The sequence below is a fragment of the Oncorhynchus gorbuscha genome, linkage group LG06 (genome assembly GCF_021184085.1).
Source record: "Oncorhynchus gorbuscha isolate QuinsamMale2020 ecotype Even-year linkage group LG06, OgorEven_v1.0, whole genome shotgun sequence".
NCBI classification, from domain to species: domain Eukaryota; kingdom Metazoa; phylum Chordata; class Actinopteri; order Salmoniformes; family Salmonidae; genus Oncorhynchus; species Oncorhynchus gorbuscha.
In genome coordinates this window covers 20,667,825-20,692,407 of record NC_060178.1, presented here as the reverse complement: position 1 = coordinate 20,692,407, position 24,583 = coordinate 20,667,825, and the positions used below count along the sequence as shown (strand labels likewise).

Here is a 24,583-nt window from a genome sequence, read left to right as displayed (position 1 = left end):
TGACAAGGTAAAAATCTGTAATTCTGACCCTGAACAAGGCAGTTCTTAACTGACTTGCCTAGTAAAATTAAAATAGAGATTTTTTTTGGATTGACCTCTTACATCCTCTGTGTGCGGACACTATTTCATCACCTTTTAGTGCTGGTAGTAAGTTGGCCAGATCTAGTTACTTTGATCCGAGTTCTCCTCTGGAAACGTGAGAGCCTGCTCTGTCCCTCCATGTGTTCACATTTCCCCTCTTTGATCTAACCAAGATTATTCATCTGTGCTGAAGCTTCAGGACACTGTTCGTGCCTTTGAGCGCTGTGTTGTTGGATGACACTTAAGAGAAAAGCTTTCTGGAGTTCAGCAGAATGTCTTCATTTATGGTTGTTGAATGAGACCCATCTTTTTTTTGATAGGGTGATGAACATGCTATCTTGGTAACCCTTTTAATTGATGGCAATATCTCAATTTAGGAAATGCGATCTATATATCTATCTATTTTTTCATTGCATCTTTTTCTAGCACCAATATACAAAAACTTGCTTGTATTTTCCCACCTTAAACACCTGAAACCCCTGTGGAAGCTAGTAGCTTTTGCTGAATGTTATTAGTAAGTCATGTTCCTTCCCACTGTCACCCTGCCAACCTGCAGTGTGAAATGGAGTCACACTGCGCGGCCCCCAGAGTGAAAACTCCGCCACAGAGGAACAAAGACGGAAAAGGGCTTATGGACTTGAAACGACTCCCCCACCCCGAAGTGTAAAACACTCCTCCCCCAACTCCGCACAGGACTTTTCCCCCCACTGGTTCACAGGAAATGGCTTGAGCCTGAGACAATGCCCCTCACCCCCAGCTCTGGGGCACTTAACTGGCCCAGCATGGAGCGCTGGCTAGAGTAGGAGCCCTCTGAATGGGGATCAGTGGCAGGACTCAGTGTTTGTTTCTATTACAGCAGGCAATTACTTAGCAGTGAGGAGTTAATTCCTGCCCCCGTCCTAAGTGTGCCCCTTGGTCATTGACACCATTCGAATGTGATACTTCATGCTGTCACATTTAACTTTCAGAGAACTCCAGGTATCTCGTAATAGCATTTGAGTGCCACAGCACAAACCTCCATAGATGCCAACCTCTAGAGAATCTATATGAGATTGAGACAAGCCTATCAATCCGTGGAGCAAAATCAGGGTGTCCATAAACAACAATTCAGGCTTGTGTGTAAGCTACAAAGTATTGCACTTTGATGTTTTCATCAGTCATGGAAATAAAAGTGCTGAAAACATGTTGGCTCACTATTTAAGAAGATGAAACAAAGTTGTAGGATGAAAAAGTAGTTGTGTTGCAGTTACAGCTGATTAGCGCTAGTTAATGCTACCTAGTCCAAAAAATTACTAATTGGAGTCAAGTATCGCAATAATATTGCGATGTGTTACTGTCGTTTCTTTTTTTCATTTTTTTCATCCCTCAATCCCCTTGTTATAAAATCAAATATAAAGTGCCTTCAGAAAGTATTCGTACACCTTGACTTATTCCATATTTGTTACAGCCTGACTTTCTCACCCATTTACACTCAATACCCCACATTTATTGAAAATAAAATACAGAAATATGTCATTTACATACAGTACCAGTCAAAAGTTTGGACACATACCCATTCAAGGGTTTTTCTTTTTACTATTTTCTACATTGTAGAATAATAGTGAAGACATAAGCTATGAAATATCACATGGAATCATTTAGTAACAAAGTGTTAAACAAATCAAATTATATTTCATATTCTTCAAAGAATCCACCCTTTGCCTTGACAGCTTTGAACTCTTGGCATTCTCTCAACCAGCTTCACCTGGAATGCTTTTCCTTCTCTCTGCGCTCCAATTTATCCTAAACCAACTCAATTGGGTAGAGGTCGGGGGATTGTGGAGGCCAGGTCACCTGATGCATCACTCTCCTTCTTGGTCAAATAGCCCTTACGCAGCATGGAGGTGTGTTGAGTCATTGTCCAGTTGAAAACAAATGATAGTCCCACTAAGCACAAACCAGATGGGATGGCGTATCGCTGCAGAATGCTGTGGTATCCATGCTTTTGAAGTGTGCCTTGATTTCTAAATAAATCGGTGTCCCCAGTAAAGCACCATCATACCACCACCTCCTCCATGCTTGACGGTGGATCATCCGTTCACCTTCTCTGTGTCTCAAAGACAGAGATCATCCTTTCATCTACTCTGCGTCTCACAATCACATGGCGGTTGGAACCAAGAATCTCAAATTTGGACTCATTAGACCAAAGGACAGATTTCCACCGGTCTAATGTCTATTGCTCGGGTTTCTTGGCTCAAGCAAGTCTCTTCTTATTAGTGTCCTTTAGTAGTGGTTTCTTTGCAGCAATTTGAACGTGAAGGCCTGATTCAAGCAGTGCAGTTGATGTTGAGATGTGTCTGTTACTTGAACTCTGAAGCATTTATTTGGGCTGCATTTTCTGAGGCTGTTAACTCCCATTGAACTCATCCTCTGCAGTAGAGTTAACTCTGGGTCTTCCTTTCCTGTGGCGGTCCTCATGAGAGCCAGTTTCATCATAGCGCTTGATGGTTTTTGAGACTGCACTTGTAAAAAACGTTCAAAGTTCTTAATTTTCCACATTGACTGACCTTCATGTCTTAAAGGTTAAAGTAATGATGGACTGTCGTTTCTCTTTGCTTATTTGAGCTGTTCTTGCCATCATATGGACTTGGTCTTTTCCCAAATATGGCTATCGTCTTTATACCACCCCTACCTTGTCACAACACAACTGATTTGCTCAAATGCATTAAAAAGGAAAGAAATTCCACAATTGAACTTTTAACAAGGCACACCTGTTAATTGAAATGCGTTCCAGGTGGCTACCTCATGAAGCTGGTTGAGAGAATTCCAAGAGTGTGCAAAGCTGTCATCAAGGTAAAGGCTGGCTACTTTGAAGAATCTCAAATATATTTTGATTTGTTTAATACTTGTTTGTTTACTACATTATTCTCTGTGTTTCATAGTTTTGATGTATTCACTATTATTCTACAATGTAGTAAAAATAAACAAACCCTTGAATGAGAGTAGGTGTGCCCAAACTTTGGCTGATACTGTATATATATATATATATATATATATATCCCCCCCCTGAGTCAATACTTTGTAGAAGCCCCATGGGCAGCGATTACAGCTGTGAGTCTTTCTGGGTAAATCAAAGTGCTTTCCACGCCTGGATTGTGCAACATTTGCCCATTCTTTTCAAAATTCTTCAAGCTTTGTCAAATTGTTTGTTGATCATTGCTAGACATCATTTTCAGATTTTTGCCATAGATTATTAAGTAGATTGAAGTCCAAACTAACTCGAACATTCACTGTCTTGGTAAGCAACTCCTGTGTAGATTTGGCCTTGTGTTTTAGGTTATTGTCCTTCTGAAAGGTGAATTAATCTCCCATAATCTGGTGGAATGCAGACTGATCCAGGTTTTGCCTGTGCTTAGTGACTCTCCAGTCCTTAACAATTACAAGCATACCCATAACATGATGCAGCCACCACTATGCTTGAAAATATGGAGAGTGGTGCTCAGTGATATGTTTTGGGCAAATCCAACACAACACAACTCTTTGTATTCAGGACATAAAATTAATTTCATTTGTTACAGGATCACTTTGTGCCTTGGTGTAAACAGGATGCATGTTTTGGAATTTTTATTCGGTACAGGCTCCTTTTCTGTCTGTCTGTCAGTTAGGTTGGTAATTATACAGTAACTACAATGTCTCCTATCACATCCATTAAACTCTGGAACATGTTTTAAAGTCACCTTTGGCCTCATGGTGAAATCCTTGAGCGGTTTCCTTCCTCTCCGGCAACTGAGTAAGGAAGGATGCCTCTGTCTTTGCGGTGACTGGGTGCATTGATACACCATTCAAAATGTAATTAATAACTTCACCATGTTCAGTGGGATATTCATGGTCAGCGTTTTTTAACGAATATACCAATATGTGCCCTTTGCGAGGCATTGAAAAACCTTGCTGGTATTTGTTGTTTGACTCTGTTTGAAATTCACTGCTTGACTGAGGGAACTGTGGGTTAGAGATGTCATTAAAAAAATCATGTTACAAACACTATTGCACATGAGTGAGTCCATGAAACTTATTATGCGACTTAAGCACATTTTTATTCCTTAACATATTTAAGCTTGCCATAATTAAGGGGTTGAATACTTATTGACTCAAGACATTTGTAATAAAAATTTAAAAAATTCTAAAAACATTATTTCACTTTGACATTATGGGGTATTGTGTATAGGCCAGTGTCAAAACATTTACATGTAATGCATTTTTAAATTCAGACTCTAACACAACAAAATGTGAAAGTCAAGGGGTGGGATACTTTCTGAAGGCACTATACAATCAAAAGGGAGTAGCCTCAATACAGGGATAAAATTACAAACTTTAGCAGTTTTACATCAGTTTTTCCTCCTGACAGTGGACTTCTATTGAAGTAGGCAATGTTTGTGATTCATGTTACTTTTTCCCCATGATATTTCCCCACCTCTTCCACTTTGTCCTGAAATGACAACTTGATTTGATTTATTAGGATATGTAGAGGCAGGCCTATACACAATAACTTAATGTCAAAGTGGGATGTTTTTAGAAATGTTAACAAATGTAATATTTTTTTTAACCTGAATTGTCTTGAGGTATTCAACCTTTGTTTTGGCAAGCCTAAATAAGTTCAGGAGTGAAAATTTGCTTAACAAGTCTCATAAGTTGCATGGAGTCACTTGTGTGCACTGTTGAGAAAAAAATATTTAGCTTTTTTTTCATTTCTTCCCTTCTCCATTATGATAGGATCACAGGGCCATAACAAAGAGCTGCCTGTTTAGTTCTTTATTGTTCTCCTGGTAACTTGCGTCAACTTCCTGTTTGCCTGGGCCAACTGTATCCCGTGACATCATGGCTTCAGTGTGCCTCTACTAGTAGATGATCCAGCGCGGGAAAGGCAAAAGCAGAGCTATTCACCAACACAAAAGTACTCAGAGGGGTACTAATTGCAAAGGGAGCTCTATCAGGCGTCCCCTCACTCACCTCTGCAGCTGCTGGCCCCCGTCACCCACCCAGGACAGCCCCCCCCCCCCCCCCCCAACCACAACAAACAACCCCCGTTCACACGCACAGACAAATGCTCGTGCACACACCCCCACACAAATATTTTTTCAGATGATTGTCATGGGGTGTTCTGATATGCCCTATACTGCTGAAACTAGAAAATGGCTGCTCTATTAGGTCTATATCTTGTTGTTAAGACATACGCAAGAAACGATCCAGGCTGCCTTTTGGTGGCATATTAGATTTTGCCATGTGAGAAGGTTTTGTGCCTCAAAATATGATTATTTCTTCAGTGGCTGGCTGCTCCTGTGCAGTGTTAGAATTGCCCTCATGGCCTTCACTAGATTCTCATTACTGAATCAGGTTATAAAGTTGAGGCACAACGTTTCAACAGGTAGAAAGTGAGAATAAAATGCAATCACACTTATTACAGCATTACACAAACAATTAAATTAATATTTTCAAAAGAATGACGAGTGAACTTGGACCAATGAAGTCTGTCCTCTCATCTCACACCCCTGTCCTTCTCTCCTCCCTGTGCCTTTTACTCCCTCTGTTCCTCCAGTCGTACACCCATGTCCCTCTCTCCTCCACTTGTCTTGTGTCTCCTCCCCCTTCCTGTCCCCCTCTCCTCCTTTCCTTCAGTCCTTTACCCCTGTCCTCCCTTCCTCCATTGTGGCAGTAGGCTCAGTGTTTGGCTCCCACTTCTTAACATGGCTGGCTGTGTCATTGTCATCTCAGCAGCTCCCCACCTTGTTTAATTGCCTTTGAGTTAATTACTCCACAAAGTGTGAACAATGTTGTCAGAGTTGTCCTCAGTAAGGCGATTCTATCTCAGACACTACCCACTCGTCAAATGGAGGCCTCTTAAAAAATTGTAATTGTTACATTTTCTCCCCAATTTTGTGGTATCCAATTGTTAGTAATTACTATCTTGTCTCATCGCTACAACTCCCGTACTGGGTCGGGAGAGACGGAAGGTCGAAAGCCATGCGTCCTCCGAAACACAACCCAACCAAGTCGCAGTGCTTCTTAATACATCGCGCATCCAACCCGGAAGCCAGCCGCACCAATGTGTCGGAGGAAACACAGTGCACCTGGCTACCTTGGTTAGCGAGCACTGCGCCCGGCCCGCCACGGGAGTCGCTGGTGCGCGACGAGACCAGGATATCCCTACCGGCCAAACCCTCCCTATCCTGGACGACACTAGGCCAATTGTGCGTCACCCCATGGACCTCCCGGTCGCGGTCGGCTGTGACAGAGCCTGGGCGCGAACCCAGAGTCTCTGGTGGCACAGCTGGCGCTGCGATGCAGTGCCGTAGACCACTGCGTCACGCCTCAAATGGAGGCCTTTTTAAGTGGCGTAGGTCTAGGTGGGCACCAAATACTATTATTGAGTTGCTGCTGGACAAAGCCATTGTAGACACTGGATAATGGAAAAGCTTGTTTTATAGACCTGGGGTTCCTCTTATTTGATCGTGTCTGTGTTGAGTAAACTAACTCTGCCAGCAAGGCTGTTTTTAGATGAAGTGGTGTCCATGCAAAGCCTGTCTTACATATTTCGTTGTCCATCACTCCTGTGTGCTGTTGTGACTATGTAGCTGTGTTAGGAGTGTGGCCTTTCAGCCCACTGACAGTGACTGAGTAAGGCTGATCTTTGGAGGTCCTGCTCCCCTGCTTCTCCATACCAGTGGCATCAGCTCCATAGATCATGGCTGTCATAGTGTGTGTAGGTGCTTGCACCACTCTGTTAGCCTAATCAGTCATTTTCACCCGTCAGTCGCTCATCTCACCCAGACCCTCTCTCCCTCCCTCCCTCTCCTCACACTCTCCCTCTCAAGCACACATTTTTTTAATTAGGCAAAAATCAAAGGAGCAATATGAATATTCATAAGGCAACTACATTAATATGCACAATTATGCAAATTAGTATGCAATTAAGCCCTGTGTCTCCAGAGAGGCTTGGTAGCATTAACGGATAAGACTATGGGAGAAGGGGGTATTTGGAATTTCTGCTCCGCCAATCTTTAGAATCCTTGTTTTTCCTATGCCACAGCCACCACTTGTGAAATAATTTAACATATTCCTATACGTTTTGTGTACTGAATATGTATGTTATTGGTTGTTTTATGGCTTAGCGTATGATGGCATCTGCAAAACTGCTGTGGAATGAATTTCAATGAGAAGCTGGACAATGACACATTCTGTTTTATAGTTTGCTTTCTCAGCCAATCAGTGAAATGACCCCTCCGTTAGACTGGTGATTTTCACTGATGTTTTCAAATGGATATGTATGGAATCACCCAAATGTACAAATACATATTGATTTCCTTACCCTACCTTAAATAGTCTCTGCCTAGATCTTTGGGATTGTTTACAGTGTTTATGGAAAACTGTCTATGGACAAGGTATGATAGCAATCCATGCTTTTATTTAGTTTCCCTGGCACTATTTCCACATGCTAACATTTTAGCATTTGTGGCACAAATCCCTTTCAAGTCATGGGACCAATATTAACATTTTTTTTGTGCATCATGTTCAAAACCTCAAGTGACTTTGAGCTTCACAGTCAATTTTGAATACTTTCGGATTATTTGGAAATGAGGTGCTAAAAATGCTAATATCGGTCCCCTGACCTGAATGGGATTTGTGCCACAAATGTGAAAACGTTTGTATGTAGAACCTGTGCCAGGGGACCGATATTGCATGGATTTCCATCATACCTTGTCTCTGGACTGCTTACAAGTTGAAGAAACCAATGCCATGTTGTAAATTGGGTTAACTATCCCTTTAATGCAACAATGGCAGATTCTCTTAAAGATGACCTGATGTCCCAGTGGCTTTGCCTTTAAACCAGTTAACTCTTGTGAATGACATACATTGGCTCAGGGCCCTGCACTGCTGACAAGTTCACCTGAGTGATGGCTTGTATTATGGCTACATGCCTACAGATAGGTTTGCGGTATAGGACCCTACCCCTAACTTCACTGTTGGTTGACGGTATTGCCCTGCTGCCACTCGATCCCATTGCTGACACCAAATGAACACTTGCGCTAGTACTAGGAAGGAGGAACATGCCCACAGTCATTGTAACTTGCTGGTCTTAGTATAATTTGTCCGGATCTAATAGTTTAATGGAAGTTGTCTCTTCCATGGTCCACCCAACCTTATGTGTGTTTTTAAAGCTGTCTATCTATACCAGTCAGTGAGTAACCCCGCCGTTTCTCTCATCCAGCTTTGGACGAGCGCAGTAGCTCTGGATCCTGGGGCCCTGGAGAACAGAACAGCCCCTCCTTCAACCAAGGACGGGTAAGCATTACCAGGGACACCTCATAGGCCCTCAAACTCTCTCACTCATACACGATAACAGCCAGAGTGTGTTGGCAAACTTTAGATTCAGACTGGTTGTTTTTACTTTGTACCTAATGTCTTGGATCAGTGTCGGGTGTTGGCAGGCTCTGCGCTAAACTTTACATCTGTGAAAGCCCAACGGTAATTGCAGCTTCACAGCCACGGTAACTGTCTTGGCTCATTTCGGTGTACATTTCAGGAACGGGGTATAGGGGGTGAAGATTGGCTGCAGCAAACTGTGATTACTGATTACAACAACTTCTGATTAAGAAATTTCTAGAGCCTGGATTCTGCACATTTCCTGAGCTCGCATGACAGTTTACAGACTGGGATGAACCAGTGCACTGGCCATACATGGAAGGACTTCAGTGAACTCTGCTGATTTGGACTCCAGTCCTCATCATGTGTTCTTCCTGTTTTCCCACAGGGCTACGGAGATGGCTCCCACTACAATGAGCATGAGGGCCTGTCATCTCCCTTCCTCAGTTCAGGAATCGGAGGTAGGCTACACTCAGTCTGCTGGCTTGTCCCTTTGTGTCTATCACTGTTGTAATGAAGTGGTTCCCAACCTTTTTCAGTTACTGTACCACCAACTGAATTTTGCTCTGCCCGGATACCCCTGAAGTTACCCCCTCGTGCATTTTTACCAGTAGGGCTGTGGTCTCATAAGTCTTTTCAAGTACCCCCTGTGGATAGGCAAAGTACCACCAGGGGTCCTAATACCCCTGGTTGGGATAATATATAATAATAATAATATATGCCATTTAGCAGACGCTTTTATCCAAAGCGACTTACAGTCATGTGTGCATACATTCTACGTATGGGTGGTCCCGGGGATCGAACCCACTACCCTGGCGTTACAAGCGCCATGCTCTACCAACTGAGCTACAGAAGGACCACATCCACTGTTGTAATGGGGATAGGTTGTAAATAAGTAGCGGGGGTTACTGTTGGTGTGAACAATTTCATGGTCATAACAAAATATGGAATCTGAGTGACAAAGTGCCAGAAACTGTGTGTGTAATGTGTATTTAGTGGGTGCTGGGGACGTTAAGAGCACTTAAGCAGAAACGCTTCCTTGGGGTTTGTCTGGCTAGCAGCTGAGCGCTCTGAAAGGGGGAGCCCGCTTTATCACTACTTTTGTATTTTAAATGGCTACTAAGAATTTTTTTACTTTGTCATTTTGAAAAATTAAAATTAACTTCCATTCCATAAGGAACCCGCTAATTGTACATTTCGTCTTGCAGGTAAAAATGAGAGGGTACCATACTCTTCGTTTGGAGGCCAGGTAAGAGTACTGCTGACCCCTTTGCTTAGAAAATGTTATGATCATAGTTTAGGTTGCACACATCACCAATTCTAACTTGATTTGAGCAAAATTCATAGTCAGGTTCCAGTATAAGGAAGACCCTGTTTTCTCACTTCTCCTTTCATCCGAAACACATTGAATTAGAGCGTTCTGGATTTCCCAGAACTGTGCATTCATGTGTTTTTGTATGCATTCCTGCATGTGTTGTTTGTTAACCCCTTGCTCTTTGTGTTGTTCTGCCAGCCTGGCTTCCTACCCAGTGACATCGCCATGCCCAGTCCAGATTCCATGTCCCCCTCTGGGCTAAAGTCTGCCTCTCAGTTCTACCCCGGATCGTACCCCAACAACCCCAGGAGGAGGCCTCCCGATGGCCAGCTAGGTAAGAGAGATGGATTCGGGAAAAGCTTTTCTTTGTAGAAATGTTTTTCAGGCTCTTGCCTTTTTATGTCAGATTATAGAACAAGTTGTCTCAGCCAAATATATGTGTAGCTTTAACCTTTTTAACTGGGTGAAAAACGCTAACAATACACAATAATACCGTTAATATGGTCAAATAATATTTGATTTTTAAACAAGACACTAACGGCTCTAATTTAATAAACCTAACACGATGGCAAATATTAGTGCTGGCGGTAGCGCTATAGGTCTGGGGTGTGCCAGAAATATTTGTGCTATTTTGACAGCAGGAATTATGAGCGCAATAACTGGCGGTGCTGCGAAAGGACTGGGTTTTGATGAATAAATTAATTGTAGGTGTGAAAAGGGCTTGGCCACTCACTGGCCAATCAACGTGTTTCATGGCTTAATAGTGCATGCCATTGTCTCAAATTCTGTAGGTTATTGATGGTCTTTGCGTTGTCGTTCAATTTAGCTGGGGGCAGGAATATTCTCGTCCTAGCTATTCTATTCTCGTCGATGCTACACTTTATTAAATAACATAGGCTACAGAAACTGGTAATACTTGTAAAAAAAAAAAAATTCAGTGTTTGGAGTGTTGACAGAACATTGTTGTAATTGACTTCAACGAGTATAGGCCTACATATCTTTATGCATCGCTCAAACAAATAATACTAGGCTACTGTGAATTGTATTGTGTGAGGCACGTTCTCAATAAGCAAGATACATCCTTGGCCGTTGATATGGTGTTATAGGACTGAATGTATTTTTTTATTTGACCTTTTATTTAACTAGTGGGTTAACTGCCTGTTAAGGGGCAGGACAACAGCTCGGGGGTTTGAACTTGCAACCTTCCGGTTACTAGTCCAACGCCCTACCACTAGGCTACCCTGCTGCCCCAAAATAATTTGAATACGTTTGGAAATGGGTTTCTTTGGTAATTAGACAAGAGGTGCTCTTTGGAAATGAGGATGGATACAACCTGAATTGAGTATGCACTATGTGAATAATGCAAAAGCATCACGAGTAAACGTTACTACTTGGCTAATGCATGGCCAGGAAAAACACCTGGTGAATTGCTTTTGAAACAGCTGATTCTAATTCTAGTAGGGTAAGGGTTTCCTACTTGTGCTTGTTTTGTTATAAAATGGAAGAGAAAACAAGCAATTGTTACAGGAAAATAACTTGAAAGTTTCTAAATACAATGGTCACCGGCATCATCTCAGCTCTCATTCCATTATGGGCATATGGACATGTAGCCTACATTGAGTGTTTTTTTTTACACACATCCAAAATAATAACATGCGCTGGCTAAAATAACGTACATAGATACAAAGGGGATGTCCGCTCACTGTTTTTCTGCTTCAGAACGTGTCCTTTTTAATAAAGCTTTGGTGATTGAAATTTATTTCAAAGTGGTGTCACGAGCTTAACCCTTTATCGAGGGTCTTGACTACTTGGCGAATGCATTGGGACAGACAAAAAAACCTGCCTTAGTCGAGTGGGAAAATATTGTTTTGATGTCTCTCAATACAAGGTTTACGGGAACAAAAAACATATTTTCCTTGTACCATGTGCATAGGGCACTGTGTGGCACGCCTGGACAGGCTGTGCTTCCGCTGTCAAAATCTGTGCCATAACCAGCAGCGTTACCATTAAGGCCAGATTTAGGTTGGTCTTAAATATTCCCACCAGCGCTGTCTGAAATTGGCACTTTGGCGCATGTTTTTAAGAACATGCCTCAGATATTGCCACCCCTCCCACCTTGGCGCAAGCGAGCTCATGTAAGACAGTTCAATTACCAATCCTGGCGCAAGGGCTGGAAAATAGCAGAGCGCCGACTTTAACGGGTCAAAATTTCCAGCGAGCGTGCGTTTGACAATTGTGCTGTCTTAACAACAGCTGAAAATAGAGCCCTAAACAGTCAACCTTTATGAAGCGTGCTATCTGATTTACCTTCTGTATCCCTGTAGACACCCAACCGAAGAAGATCCGGAAACCCCCTGGCCTGCCTTCCTCGGTGAGTGTTCATTCTGCTCCCCTTCACTTCTCCCCACACTAACACTTACCACTCTGTCTGCTCCAGAAGCTCTCTGACAGACAAACAGGCAGGGCCAAAGGGCCTCTGCTCACTCAGACAAACAACTGGCAGGCGTGTGAGAGAGCTTCCAAACAAACATTTAGTCTCTACAACACTGGGCTCAGACTACTGACAGAGTACCAAATGAATAACTTTAGTCTACATTGTGCTCCACTGACAAATGCTACAGATGCTGAGAAAGCCTCCAAATAACCAACAGTAGTAAATAACACTGTAGAGTTTTTTTGTTGAACTAATGCCCTGTAAGATGGTCCAGTGTGTTCAGGGTGCCTGATGCCTTTTTAACTAATAGTGGAAGGCCCCCTGCCAGGGATCATTAAAATGATATATTGTCATTACGCAAACATTTTCTGTAACCCAAACCATGGGCACATTCACTCTCCTGTGCTCTCATATATGCATATATGACACCGCAGCGAAGGCGGTCATAGTGAAACCTCTGTGGCCAGGGTTCGTGACTGCACCACATAGGCAATATTAAACACAGCCTGGGTTTGAGGCCCGTCTCTCAGCCGCTCCCACAGTTTGAGCGATGGCCATGTGGTTTTAGTGTAAATGAATGTAAAACCCCTGGTTGCCCCCCTCAACCCGTCCGCTTATGCTTCGCCACACACGATGGTCTGGTAGGCCTCCCCCTATGAGTGACCCAGTTGTGAGGCGTGCTGCTCGCAAGTCCTCTTAGCCTGTGTCTGAGCCGAGATTAATGACTGCTGATGGTCCTGCTCTCCCTCACCGTGCTCTCCCTCACCGTGCTCTCCCTCACCGTGCTCTCCCTCACCGTGCTCTCCCTCACCGTGCTCTCCCTCACCGTGCTCTCCCTCACCGTGCTCTCCCTCACCGTGCTCTCCCTCACCGTGCTCTCCCTCACCGTGCTCTCCCTCACCGTGCTCTCCCTCACCGTGCTCTCCTCACCGTGCACTCTCCCTCACCGTGCTCTCCCTCACCGTGCTCTCCTCACCGTGCTCTCCCTCACCGTGCTCTCCCTCACCGTGCTCTCCCTCACCGTGCTCTCCCACCGTCACCGTGCTCTCCCTCACCGTGCTCTCCTCACCGTCACCGTGCTCTCCCTCACCGTGCTCTCCCTCACCGTGTTCTCCCTCACCGTGCTCTCCCACCGTGCACCGTGCTCTCCTCACCGTGCACCGTGCTCTCCCACCGTGCTCTCCCTCACCGTGCTCTCCCTCACCGTGCTCTCCCACCGTCACCGTGCTCTCCCTCACCGTGCTCTCCCCCTCACCGTGCTCTCCCTCACCGTGCTCTCCCTCACCGTGCTCTCCCTCACCGTGCTCACCGTGCTCTCCCTCACCGTGCTCTCCCTCACCGTCACCGTGCTCTCTCCCTCACCGTGCTCTCTCCCTCACCGTGCTCTCTCCCTCACCGTGCTCTCTCCGTCCCCCCCTCACCGTGCTCTCTCCCTCACCGTGCTCTCTCCCTCACCGTGCTCTCTCCCTCACCGTGCTCTCTCCCTCTCCCTTTGCACCCTCAGCTCTGTGGTAGCCTAGTTCTAGCTCTCTAACCCAACTGCCAGACCCCTCAACTAAAGTTCTAATACCTGTACATCAGGGCCTGCCCTAACCCCTAACCTCCATGTCACACACAACACAGGCCATTCCTCAGGCGTATTGTTACCCCTTAATATGGTGCCATCTACACTACATGAAAAGTATGTGGACACCTGCTTGTTGAACATTTCATTCCAAAATCATCAACATTAATATGGAGTTGGTCCCCACCCTTTACTGCTATAACAGCCTCCACTCTCCTGGGAAGGCTTTCTACTAGATGCTGGAACATTTCTGTAGGGACTTACTTCAATTCAGCCACAAGCATTAGTGAGGTCGGGCACTGATGTTGGGCGATTAGGCCAATTCCCAAAGGTGTGAATTATATGGACCTCGCTTTGTGCACTGGGGCCTAACCCAAACTGTTGCCAGAAAGTAGGAAGCTCAGAATCATAAAATGTTGTCATATGCTGTCGTGGTAAGAATACCCTTCACTGGAACTAAGGGCCCTGAACCATGAAAAACGGCCCCAGACTGTTATTCCTCCTCCACCAAACTTTACAGTTGGCACTATGCATTGGGGCAGGTAGCGTTCTCCTGGCATCCGCCTGACCTAGATTTGTCTGTCGGACTACCAGATGGTGAAGCGCGTTTCCACTGCTCCAGAGTGCGATGGTGGCGAGCTTTACACCATTCCAGTCGATGCTTGGCATTGCGCATGGTGATCTTAGGCTTGTGAGCGACTGCTCGGCCATGGAAATCCATTTCATGAAGCTCCGGAACGAACAGTTATTGTGCTGACGTTGCTTCCAGAGGCAGTTAGGAAGTCGGTAGTGAGTGTTGCAACCGAGGACAGATGATTTTTACGCACTAAGCTCTTCAGCACTCGGCGGTCCCGTTCTGTGAGCTTGTGTGGCCTACCACTTCGCGGCTGAGCCGTTGTTGCTCCTAGACGTTTCCACTTTACAATAACAACACTTCCAGTTGACCGGGGCAGCTAGCAGGGCAGAAATTTGACAAACTGAAAGGCGGCATCCTATGACTGTGCACGTTGAAAGTCACAGCTCTTCAGTAAGGCCATTCTACTGCCAATGTTTATCTATTGAGATTGATGGCTGTGCTCGATTTTATACACCTGTCAGCAACGGGTGTGGCTGAAATAACCTAATCTACTAATTTCAAGGGTTGTCCACATACGTTTTTTAATACATGCATACAGTACCAGTCAAAAGTAGGTTTCTTTATTTTTTACTGTTTTCTACATCATAGAATAATAGTGAAGACATCAACTATTAAATAAATCAGAGACTGTGTCACCAGCAAAGCACCATTACACCAACACCTCCATGCTTCACGGTGGGAACCACACGTGCAGAGATCATCCGTTAACCTCTTTGTGTCTCACAAAGACAAGGTGGTTGGAACCAAGAATCTCAAATTTGGACTCATCAGACCTGAGGAAATATTTCCGCCGGTCTAATGTCAATTGCTTGTGTTTCTTGGCCCAAGCAAGTATCTTCTTATTATTGGTGTCCTTTAGTAGTGGTTTCTTTGCACCAATTCGACCATGAAGGCCTGATTTCACGTAGTCTCCTCTGAACAGTTGATGTTGAGATGTGTCTGTTACTTGAACTCTGAAGCATTTATTTGGGCTGCAATATCTGAGACTGGTAACTCTATTGAACTCATCCTCTGCAGCAGAGGTAACTCTGGGTCTTCCTTTCCTGTAGTGGTCCGGATTGACTGACCTTCACATCTTAAATTAAAGATGAACTATTGTTTCTCTTTGCGGCAGGTAGCCTAGTGGTTAGTGTTGGGCTAGTAACCGAAAGGTTGCTAGATCGAATCCCCGAGCTGACGAGGTAAAAATCTGTCATTCTGCCCCTGAATAAGGCAGTTAACCCACTGTTCCTAGGCTGTCATTGTCAATAAAACTGTGTTCTTAACTGACTTGCCTAGTTAAATAAAGGTTAAATAAAGCTGTTCTTGCCATAATATGGATTTGGTCTTTTACCAAATAGCCCTATCTTCTGTATACCACCCCTACCTTGTCACAACACAACTGAATGGCTCCAACGCATTAAGAAGGAAATAAATTCCACAAATTAACTTTTAACAAGGCACACCTGTTAATTGAAATGCATTCCAGGTGACTACCTCATGAAGCTGGTTGAGAGAATGCCAAGGGTGTCCAAAGCTGTCGCCATGGCAAATGGTGGCTACTTTGAAGAATCTCAAATATATTTTGATATAAGAATTCCTTTTATTACTACATGATTCCCTATGTGTTATTTCATTGTTTTGATATCTTTATTATTCTACAATGTAGAATAGTACAAATTAAGAGAAACGCTAGAATGAGTAGGTGTCTCAATCTTTGACTGTTACTATGTGTATATGTAGTTCCTTAGACCAGCGTTTCCCAAAGTCTGTCCTTCGGACCCCAAGGGGTGCATATTTTGGTTTTGTTGATTATTTGAATCGGCTATGGCGTGCTAGGGCAAAAACCAAAACTTGTATCCCTTAGGGTCCCGAGGACCGAGTTGGGAAACCGTAATTTAACCTTTTATTTAACTTGGCAAGTCGGTTAAGAACAAATTCTTATTTTACAATGACGGCCTACCCCGGCCAAACCCTTCCTGAACCCGGACAGAGCTGGGCCAATTTTGTGCCGCGCTATGGGACTCCCGATCACTGTGATACAGCCAGGGATCAAACCATGGTCTGTAGTGATGCCTCTAGCACTGAGATGCAGTGCTTTAGACCGCTGCGCCACACAGTGGTAATAATACAGAACTACAGTGGTTGTATTATTAATGTAGAGGATATTTTCTCTAAGTTGATATTGCTTTCTACTAGGCCCATTCTATTGTCATATTATATCACTTGATTTACAAATGCTCACACAGTCACAACCTGAATTGCATTAAACCGCCATTAGTGAGAATTTTCCACAGAAATCCAAATTCTTTCTTCCTAAGAACACAATTATCCACCCGCAATCATTGTTTCATTCCCCCACACATCTATCTAGAGCAGAGGATTCGCTCAACATTGTTTCCCCTGAAAGACAAGCCTATTGTTAAATGAAGCCATCTCCGCCTTGTTCTCTCAAATGAACCGTGATGGTAGTAAAAGCCCCTATTCACACACACACTGACTCCCCTGGCCATATCATGCTTTGTTTAAGTCATTTAGATGACCTTATTCTGTCCCCCACCCCAGCCTTATCTCTGCCTATTTCATAAATCATCAGCGCCTTAATTCCCCCCCCACACACACACTCTCCACTCTTTGCCCCCGCCCCCTCCATTGCAACCTCGCTCTCTCTCGCTGACTGGCACCCAGCCCCCGCTTCTCTCAGCCCTCTCCCTCTCCTCGGCTCTCCTCAGCCCAGCTGCCTGTGGAGTTGGACCAGGTCCAGGAACAGGCAGATGGCTCTGTAATTAGAAGTGCATCTCTCCATTCCCTTTCCACTTCTCTCTGTTAAATCAAATTACAGAAAAAAAATCTGTTTTCTGGTTTAGCATTCTTTGCAGCATAGCCTCTCTCTCTTCCCTCTTTCACCTCGTACATGCCAGAAAGCGTGAGTGATGGGTTATAGTGTCAGGAAGCTGGGATCTTTGTGTCCATTTGAATTTTAGGGGAGTGATTTGACATTTCCGACACATGCAGGGGAAAAAAGGTTTGGAATGGCTTGCCATTTTCAATGTAGCATTCATTGTGGTTCGGAATAACTTGATAGGACCCTTGAAGGGCCATTTAACCAAATGGCTATTAGAGTATTGGGTCACGGACCCATATCACCCCTAATTCAATACATGCGTATTATCTATACCCCTTTAGTTCAAACCCACGGTCTTGGTACAATAGAAATCGGAGAAATGATTTTAAATGTGATTCCCTTGCTTATTTGAAGTCATGGGCTGGACAATGTTGTGCGTTTGTGCATATCTCAGTGTGTGAGCTGCTGGTGAAAGGATAGCTTGAGGGCAGGTGCTGCAGGCACTAACCCTGCTATGTCACTGGGCTCCTGGGAGAGAGGAAGTGCTGGCTGTGCTGTGGGATTGTAACCGTCACTGTGCCCAGCATGGCCACACTGTGCCGCTCTCGAATACGGCATAAGTAAGGGAGGCATGCCAGCCTCACCCTCACCACCTCCTGGCTGCTTAGTGCTACAACCCTTAGCTAAACGTTAAAACCATTGATTAGTGGCAGTTGTGCATTTGTTATCTTGGCAATTGTAGATGTAAGGCGCAGACCCCTTTTATTTTAGGGGAGGCTGACTGTAGGTATATATCATGGCACAGGTGTGTTTTGTTGAAATGACGGCTAATGTGAAATTTGTTTGACCCATTAGGTGTATGCCTCTTCCTCCGGGGATGAGTATGCCCGTGACAACGGAGGATATCCTGGCACCAAACCTGGCTCTGTCTACCCAGGCTCTTTTTACATGCAAGGTAACTATGTTAAGCCCTGGAGTGATGACAGTCTAACCTCTTTTTTTTCTATTTTTTATGTTAACTTAATTATTTTAAGGTATATGAAAATGTGTTTTGAGTTCAAATGCACTGGAGTGAGTCATGTTTGAGTAAGTCCATTGCCTAACCCTGTTGTTGTTAACAGAGGGACTCCACCCCTCCTCTGACCCTTGGGCCTCCTCAGGACCTTTGGGTCAGTCTGGCTACTCTGCCATGCTGGGGAACTCTCCCCACATCGGCCAGCCCGGATCCTTCTCTGCCATCAACCCACAGGACAGGATGGTGAGGACAACCCCACACTATGTAATATTTCATAAAATTTACATTCAAGTAACTGTTGTATTGAGTTCTTTTTTAAATGCTATTTCTACTCTCTGATGAATCCAACTTCCATACAAGTTGCTCTAACCCAAGCTGTTCTGTCTTCCCTCTAGAAGCGTCAACCCCTGCCTCTGTCCCCACAGAACTACCCTCTCCACGGCAGTGAGGTGAACGGCAGTCTCGCGCCCGGCTTCCACTCTGGGTCTGGGAGCTACAACCACACATCCTCCATCAACGGCGCAGACAGCATCATGGGTACAATAAAGGCTCACATGACAACTGTGCATTTTGTTAACCAATTACCTTGTCCTTCTCCTGATAAATATGTTGTGTTGCTCCTCGGTTTAACATTGTCTTTAAAGTGGTCTCACTAGCTTATTGGAGACCTTTTATATAGTAGTTGCTGCCTTTTAAATAATGGGTGAGGTCAATAAGCTGTCGTTTCTCCACAGCCAATAGAGGCACCACTGCAGGGAGCTCAGGGGATGAGATTGGGAAGGCTCTCGCTTCGGTGAGTAATCCTCTCAACAACAAAAAATCCTACAGACCTTTTGATTGAACTGCATTGTGTTCTTTCAGTGTTCTGCTGTTCACTGTCTAAAGACACTTTGTCCTGTGTGGGTTAGATCTACCCCTCGGACCACAACAGTAACAACTTCTCCTCCACACCCTCCACCCCAGTGGGCTCACCCCAGGGAATTGCAGGTATTCATACTGGATTATATCTGCATTTGGTAGCTTGTATTAGTGAAGGGTTTGACTGGATCTCTGGAGCCCTTAAAAAATGGTTCTGGAGCTCCATCTACTGTTGGAAATCAGAGCTGTCATTTTGTTGGACAGGATGTTCTGTGTAAATATGGCACTTCTATTCTCTCTCTGCAGGAGCTGCATCTCAATGGCCAAGACCTTCAGGGCAGTCTGCCCTGTCACCCAACTATGAAGGGCAACTGCATGCCCTGGTGTGCCCTCTTCACTCCAAATAATTCCAAAATCTATTATTTGACGTGATCGTATAGTAGTCAACATAGTGACTGAGATTTTCCCTGTACATCTGTCTCCTTGCAGCAGAACAAAATGGAGGACCGCCTGGAGGAGGCCATCCACGTGCTGCGTAGCCACGCTGTCCAAGGCCCTCCCGGCCTGGGAGGAGGAGCCCACTCTGACATGCACAGCCTGCTGAGCGCTGTGTCCTCTGTACACAACGGTGGCCTGGGAGGTCTCTCTCAGGCCTTCTCCAATGCTGGCCTTGCCCTCAGCAACAGACACCCTACCATGGTGAACACACCCTCGGACTCCAAGACTTAGCCCCCTGTTGTCTTACATTAGAGATTATGATGATGATTTGTATTGAACTTTCCAAGCAACAGATTTAATAAAGCTTTTGCCATCGCGTTGCATGTTGTGTTTGTCTCATGTTTTGTTACTGTTCTCCAGGGAGGGAACCACCAGGAGGAGCCCACAGGCCTTCCTCCCAGCAGTACCCTGCTGCACGGTCACCACGCCTCCGGACCCCCACAGTCCACTGGACAACCAGAGGGCTTCACCAGTGAGTCACACACTCTGATTCACTGCTCATCCCCCACATGACCTGTGACCTTTACTCCTGTTCCCTGATTTAATGTATAAAACAAGCCGTTAAGATAATGGGGCTACTTAATTGTTCTCTAAATCGGACATACTGAAGGTGCATTTCTGTGCTGCAACACAGGTCTGCCAGGAAGTGTGGCCCGCTCCACACACTCGTCCAGTGGCTCGGACATCAAGCGGGAGGACAAGGAGGACGACGAGAACTCCATCGCTGACAAGTCTGAGGACGAGAAGAAAGAAACCAAACGCATCAGAGCAAGGTAGGTGATCACCAACCGTCTCCCACCCCGACTACTGACAATGGCAACGGTCAGATAATGCATTCCTGTGTATTACCATTGGTTGATGAACATACTGTAGAAGATTTTATCCCACATAGGTGGAAATGTTGTAAAATTATGTTAGTGAAAGAAATACGAGGAGGAATGCATGACATTAGCCCTGATGTAGATGCACAATTTCAACTGCTAGTTAGCTGTGTTAGTTGAGTTGGTCACTAATTGAATTGGTAGCTAGTTGTGTAATGCCCTCCCCTCATGTCCCATTGTTTTCAGAAAGGAGGCGTTGACCCTCCAGATCCTCTCTGGCCTCTCAGGCCTGTCAGACCCGGGAGATGAGTAAGTCTCTCCATCCATAGGCCATAGTGCTTTGTGTGCTGAAAGCACACAATTGGGGAGCCAATACTGTATATCAAAAAATACCGTTCTGCAAAGCCTAGCACATACATTTTCATTTGGTTTGATGGTAATAGACAAACAAAGCAACATTGAATAGCATAATGGTAAAAGATAACAACATTTCCAACCCATGTGGGATAAATCATTATTATTTAGTATTTTTACCAAATAGTCTTATAATGCGTTTCACTGCAATTGGTAACTTATTTTTCCTAGTCTTGACTAAATTAAATGTTTCTATTCGGATCAATTGTATGACTTAACAATGTATCTGGAGCTTCCTTTTAATACATTTACTTTCAGAACTACATAACTTCCTGGTGCTACCCAGGATTCTTTTAGAATGACAGCTAAATGCGTAGGTGTCTATGCTGCTTCGCATGTTTTGCTGAGGTGCAGCTGGCACATGCGGCCCAACTCTTTGAAAGTCTAGTTGCTTGGTTTGTGAGTGCCGTCCTCCCGTGGCTTCATTCCTCTCCGTGTCTTCCGCCTTCTAGTCAAGAGGATGAGGATGACGAGGACCTTCCTCCTGAGGTAAAGGTAGAGCGTGAGAAAGAGCGGCGAGTGGCCAACAACGCCCGCGAGCGGCTGCGAGTGCGAGACATCAACGAGGCTTTCAAGGAGCTGGGCCGCATGTGCCAGCTGCACCTCAGCAACGACAAACCTCAGACCAAACTGCTCATCCTGCATCAAGCCGTCAACGTCATTCTCAACCTGGAGCAGCAAGTCAGAGGTAACGCAGGGCTACTGTGGCCAGATCTCTTGTATTGTCACTTTTTACATGTTGACCTCTGTATTACTTTGTCCCCTGTGTATATTATTTTCTCAGTGGACCATCGAGAACCATCCCGAATATTTCATCCAGCTATTTTTCACACCAGAAAAATCTGTTTTATGTGTCTCTTTAATAAAGGATAGTTTTTATAGCACAGTGGACGGTTGGATAAATGACTTGTATGCAATGTAAACTCATATTCCCTGCCCTCCTGTCAGAACGCAACCTGAACCCTAAAGCAGCGTGTCTGAAGCGACGGGAGGAGGAGAAAGTCTCTGGGGTGGTGGGGGAGTCCCCCATGCAGCTCTCAGGAGGCCACCCTGGCATGGGGGGAGATGGCCATAACCCAGTCAGCCATATGTAATACCAGGTAGGTATCTCTTCATCCATATTTCATCTTTGTCAGTAATTGTAGTGCTTTCAATTTTAGAAGACGTGACACTATTGTATTTTCCTTTGCAGATCTGGTGGAATTCCTTTGGCTCTCGGAAGATGTGGCCTTGATCTCTTCTTCCACCCATTCTTCTCAGTGTGTACATATACTGATGTGTCTGTGTATTGTCATAATTCAGTTTCAAGACACACATTCACACACCCTTATCCACACATGCATACTGCCAAAACTGACACAGCCAATTTGCCGCACTCCTGACCATGACTACCAGCGCAAATGTGAAGAACCTTGTACTTTTTTCTTTTTTATACATGTTTTTTTTGCTTCCGTAACATGATGGATCACCGGAGTACTAGTGTCCGGCCACAAATGGGACTTAAAACACTGCCGAGAGGTGCTCTGTGAAAGACAGAAGCCTAACAAACTACAAATTTACAAAAGGATTTGTGCCTAATTGTTACATGTTTTATGAGACATTTAAGCAAATGTGTGGAACTTTTTGTTTTGGGTTGCTTGTATGTATGAGCAAGTGTAGATTTGTCATTCCCAACTTAATGGTACAGTCTTACATATGTTATGTAACCAAATCCATGTGATCGAGAGGGCAGTTGACCTGCATCGTGGGACAGAGTTGCAGTCCCACCCCAGCTCTGTGGGCCCTGGGCCCAACATGAGATGAGGCAGAAGGGGGAGGAACCTCACCTGCCTAGTTGTCATGTTCAGGGTTGTAAAAGGCTTTTTTGTAGAAGACTCCCAAGGCTTTTCTTCCCTGCCATAAACAAAATAATAGTATTTCAGAGTCCAGTATTGTTTCTGCATCCCCTCGGTGTAGGTTAATTGGGAGACACCTGACCAGGGGTAGAAAAGCAGTTTAACAGCACAAAATAAATAAATTAAAGTAATTTTTCATCCTGCATCTCACCCATTGGTTACTATTGATGCCATCAGAAACTAGAGAAGCTTTCTGGAAAGCTTGTGGCGTTAACCAGCCACTCTGTTCCGTCTAGTCATGAGACTGGAGGCTTGGTTTGGAATACTCTGATGGGCATCTTATGGCCATATTGTGTAGTGCCACCCTTTTGAGTTTCAAATCAATTCACCCTGAACTCATGCCCCATGCATTGTCATTCTTAAAAAACGAATACTATGCGCCAATGTGCATTTGCAGGATCAACCATTGATACCCCTAATGGAATGAAATATCCTCTTAATACCAGACAAGTAATTTATTAGAAGTTCAGTTGTCTATTCTTAAAATTGAAGCGTTGATCATTCCAAATGAACTACACTACATGGCCAAAAGTGTGTGGATTTGGTTATTTCAGCCACACCCATTACTGACGTATATAAATCGAGCACACAGTCATGCAATCTCCATAGACAAACATTGGCAGTAGAATGGCCTTACTGAAATGCTCAGGGACTTTCAATGTGGCACTGTCATAGGATGCCACATTTCCAACTTCCCCGGTCAACTGTAAGGGCTGTTATGGTGAAGGGGAAACGTCTAAGAGCAACAACGGCTCAGCTGTGAAGTAGGCCGTATGTGCTTACGAAACAGGATGATGTAGTGCATAAAAATAATCTGTCCTCGGTTGTAACACTGACTACCGAGTTCCAAACTCCGGAAGCAACGTCAGCACAGAAACTGTTCATCGGGAGCTTCATTAAATAGGTTTCCATGGCCAAGCAGCCACACACAAGCCTAAGATCATATGCAATGCCAAGTGTCAGCTGGAGTGGTGTAAAGCTCGCTGCCATTGGACTGGAGCAATGGAAAAGCATTCTCTGGAGTGATGAATCAAGCTGCACCAATCTGGGTTTGGTGGATGCCAGGAGAAAGCTACCAGCTTGAATGCATAGTGCATTGGTGATGGAGGAATACTGGTCTGGGGGCTGTTTTTCAAGGTTCGGGCTAGGCCCCTTAGTTCCAGTGAAGGGAAATCTTAATGCTTCAGCATTTATCTTATTTCACCTTTTTTATTTAACTAGGCAAGTCAGTTGAGAACAAATTCTTATTTACAATGACTGCTTACCCCAGGCGACGCTGGGAAATTGTGTGCAGCCCTATGGGACTCCCAATAATGTTTGGTTGTGATAAAGCCTGGAATCAAACCAGGGTCTGTAGTAACTCCTCTAGTTTTGAGATGCAGTGCCTTAGACCGCTGCACTACTTGGGAGCCCCAGCATATAATGACATTCTAGACAATACCGTGCTTCTAACTTTGTGGCAACAGTATGGGGAAGGCCCTTTCCTGTTTCAGCATGACAATGCCTCCATGCACAAAGCCAGGTCCATACAGAAATTATTTGTTGAGATCGGTGTGGAAGAACTTCATTGGCCTGCACAGAACCCTGACCATAACCCCATCGAACACCAGACCTGACCGCACAACATCAGTGCCCGACCTCACTAATGCTCTTCTAGCTGACTGGAAGCAAGTCCCTTCAGCAATGTTCCAACATCTAGTGGAAAGCCTTCCCAGAAGAGTGGAGGCAGATATAGTAGCAAAGGGCGGACCAACTCCATATTAATGCCCATGATTTTGGAATTAAAAGTTTGTTGAGCAGGTGTCCATATACTTTTGGTGATGTAGTGTA

The 24,583-nt window shown here is 44.7% G+C and overlaps 1 protein-coding gene across 6 annotated transcripts in view; it reads left to right on the top strand.

Moving 5' to 3' along the window:
* The window catches only part of LOC124037662 (transcription factor E2-alpha-like), a 28,509-nt gene extending 5,618 nt beyond the window's left edge, over nucleotides 1-22,891 (top strand). For 2 of the 6 annotated variants that reach the window (XM_046352606.1, XM_046352601.1), the window contains 18 exons: nucleotides 8,324-8,397; nucleotides 8,867-8,939; nucleotides 9,687-9,727; nucleotides 9,992-10,127; nucleotides 12,118-12,164; nucleotides 18,108-18,207; nucleotides 18,374-18,510; nucleotides 18,663-18,804; nucleotides 19,002-19,060; nucleotides 19,176-19,254; nucleotides 19,432-19,508; nucleotides 19,615-19,824; nucleotides 19,984-20,095; nucleotides 20,258-20,396; nucleotides 20,691-20,753; nucleotides 21,311-21,546; nucleotides 21,807-21,958; nucleotides 22,051-22,891. In XM_046352606.1, coding sequence (XP_046208562.1) covers nucleotides 8,324-8,397; nucleotides 8,867-8,939; nucleotides 9,687-9,727; nucleotides 9,992-10,127; nucleotides 12,118-12,164; nucleotides 18,108-18,207; nucleotides 18,374-18,510; nucleotides 18,663-18,804; nucleotides 19,002-19,060; nucleotides 19,176-19,254; nucleotides 19,432-19,508; nucleotides 19,615-19,824; nucleotides 19,984-20,095; nucleotides 20,258-20,396; nucleotides 20,691-20,753; nucleotides 21,311-21,546; nucleotides 21,807-21,952 — 1,871 coding nt within the window. In that variant the 3' untranslated portion in view covers nucleotides 21,953-21,958; nucleotides 22,051-22,891. Of the gene's footprint in view, nucleotides 1-8,323; nucleotides 8,398-8,866; nucleotides 8,940-9,686; nucleotides 9,728-9,991; nucleotides 10,128-12,117; nucleotides 12,165-18,107; nucleotides 18,208-18,373; nucleotides 18,532-18,662; nucleotides 18,805-19,001; nucleotides 19,061-19,175; nucleotides 19,255-19,431; nucleotides 19,509-19,614; nucleotides 19,825-19,983; nucleotides 20,096-20,257; nucleotides 20,397-20,690; nucleotides 20,754-21,310; nucleotides 21,547-21,806; nucleotides 21,959-22,050 lie in introns of all 6 variants that reach the window. The other 4 variants (XM_046352602.1, XM_046352603.1, XM_046352604.1 and 1 more) reach the window with 4 other exon arrangements.
* The last annotated feature ends 1,692 nt before the right edge of the window (nucleotides 22,892-24,583 follow it).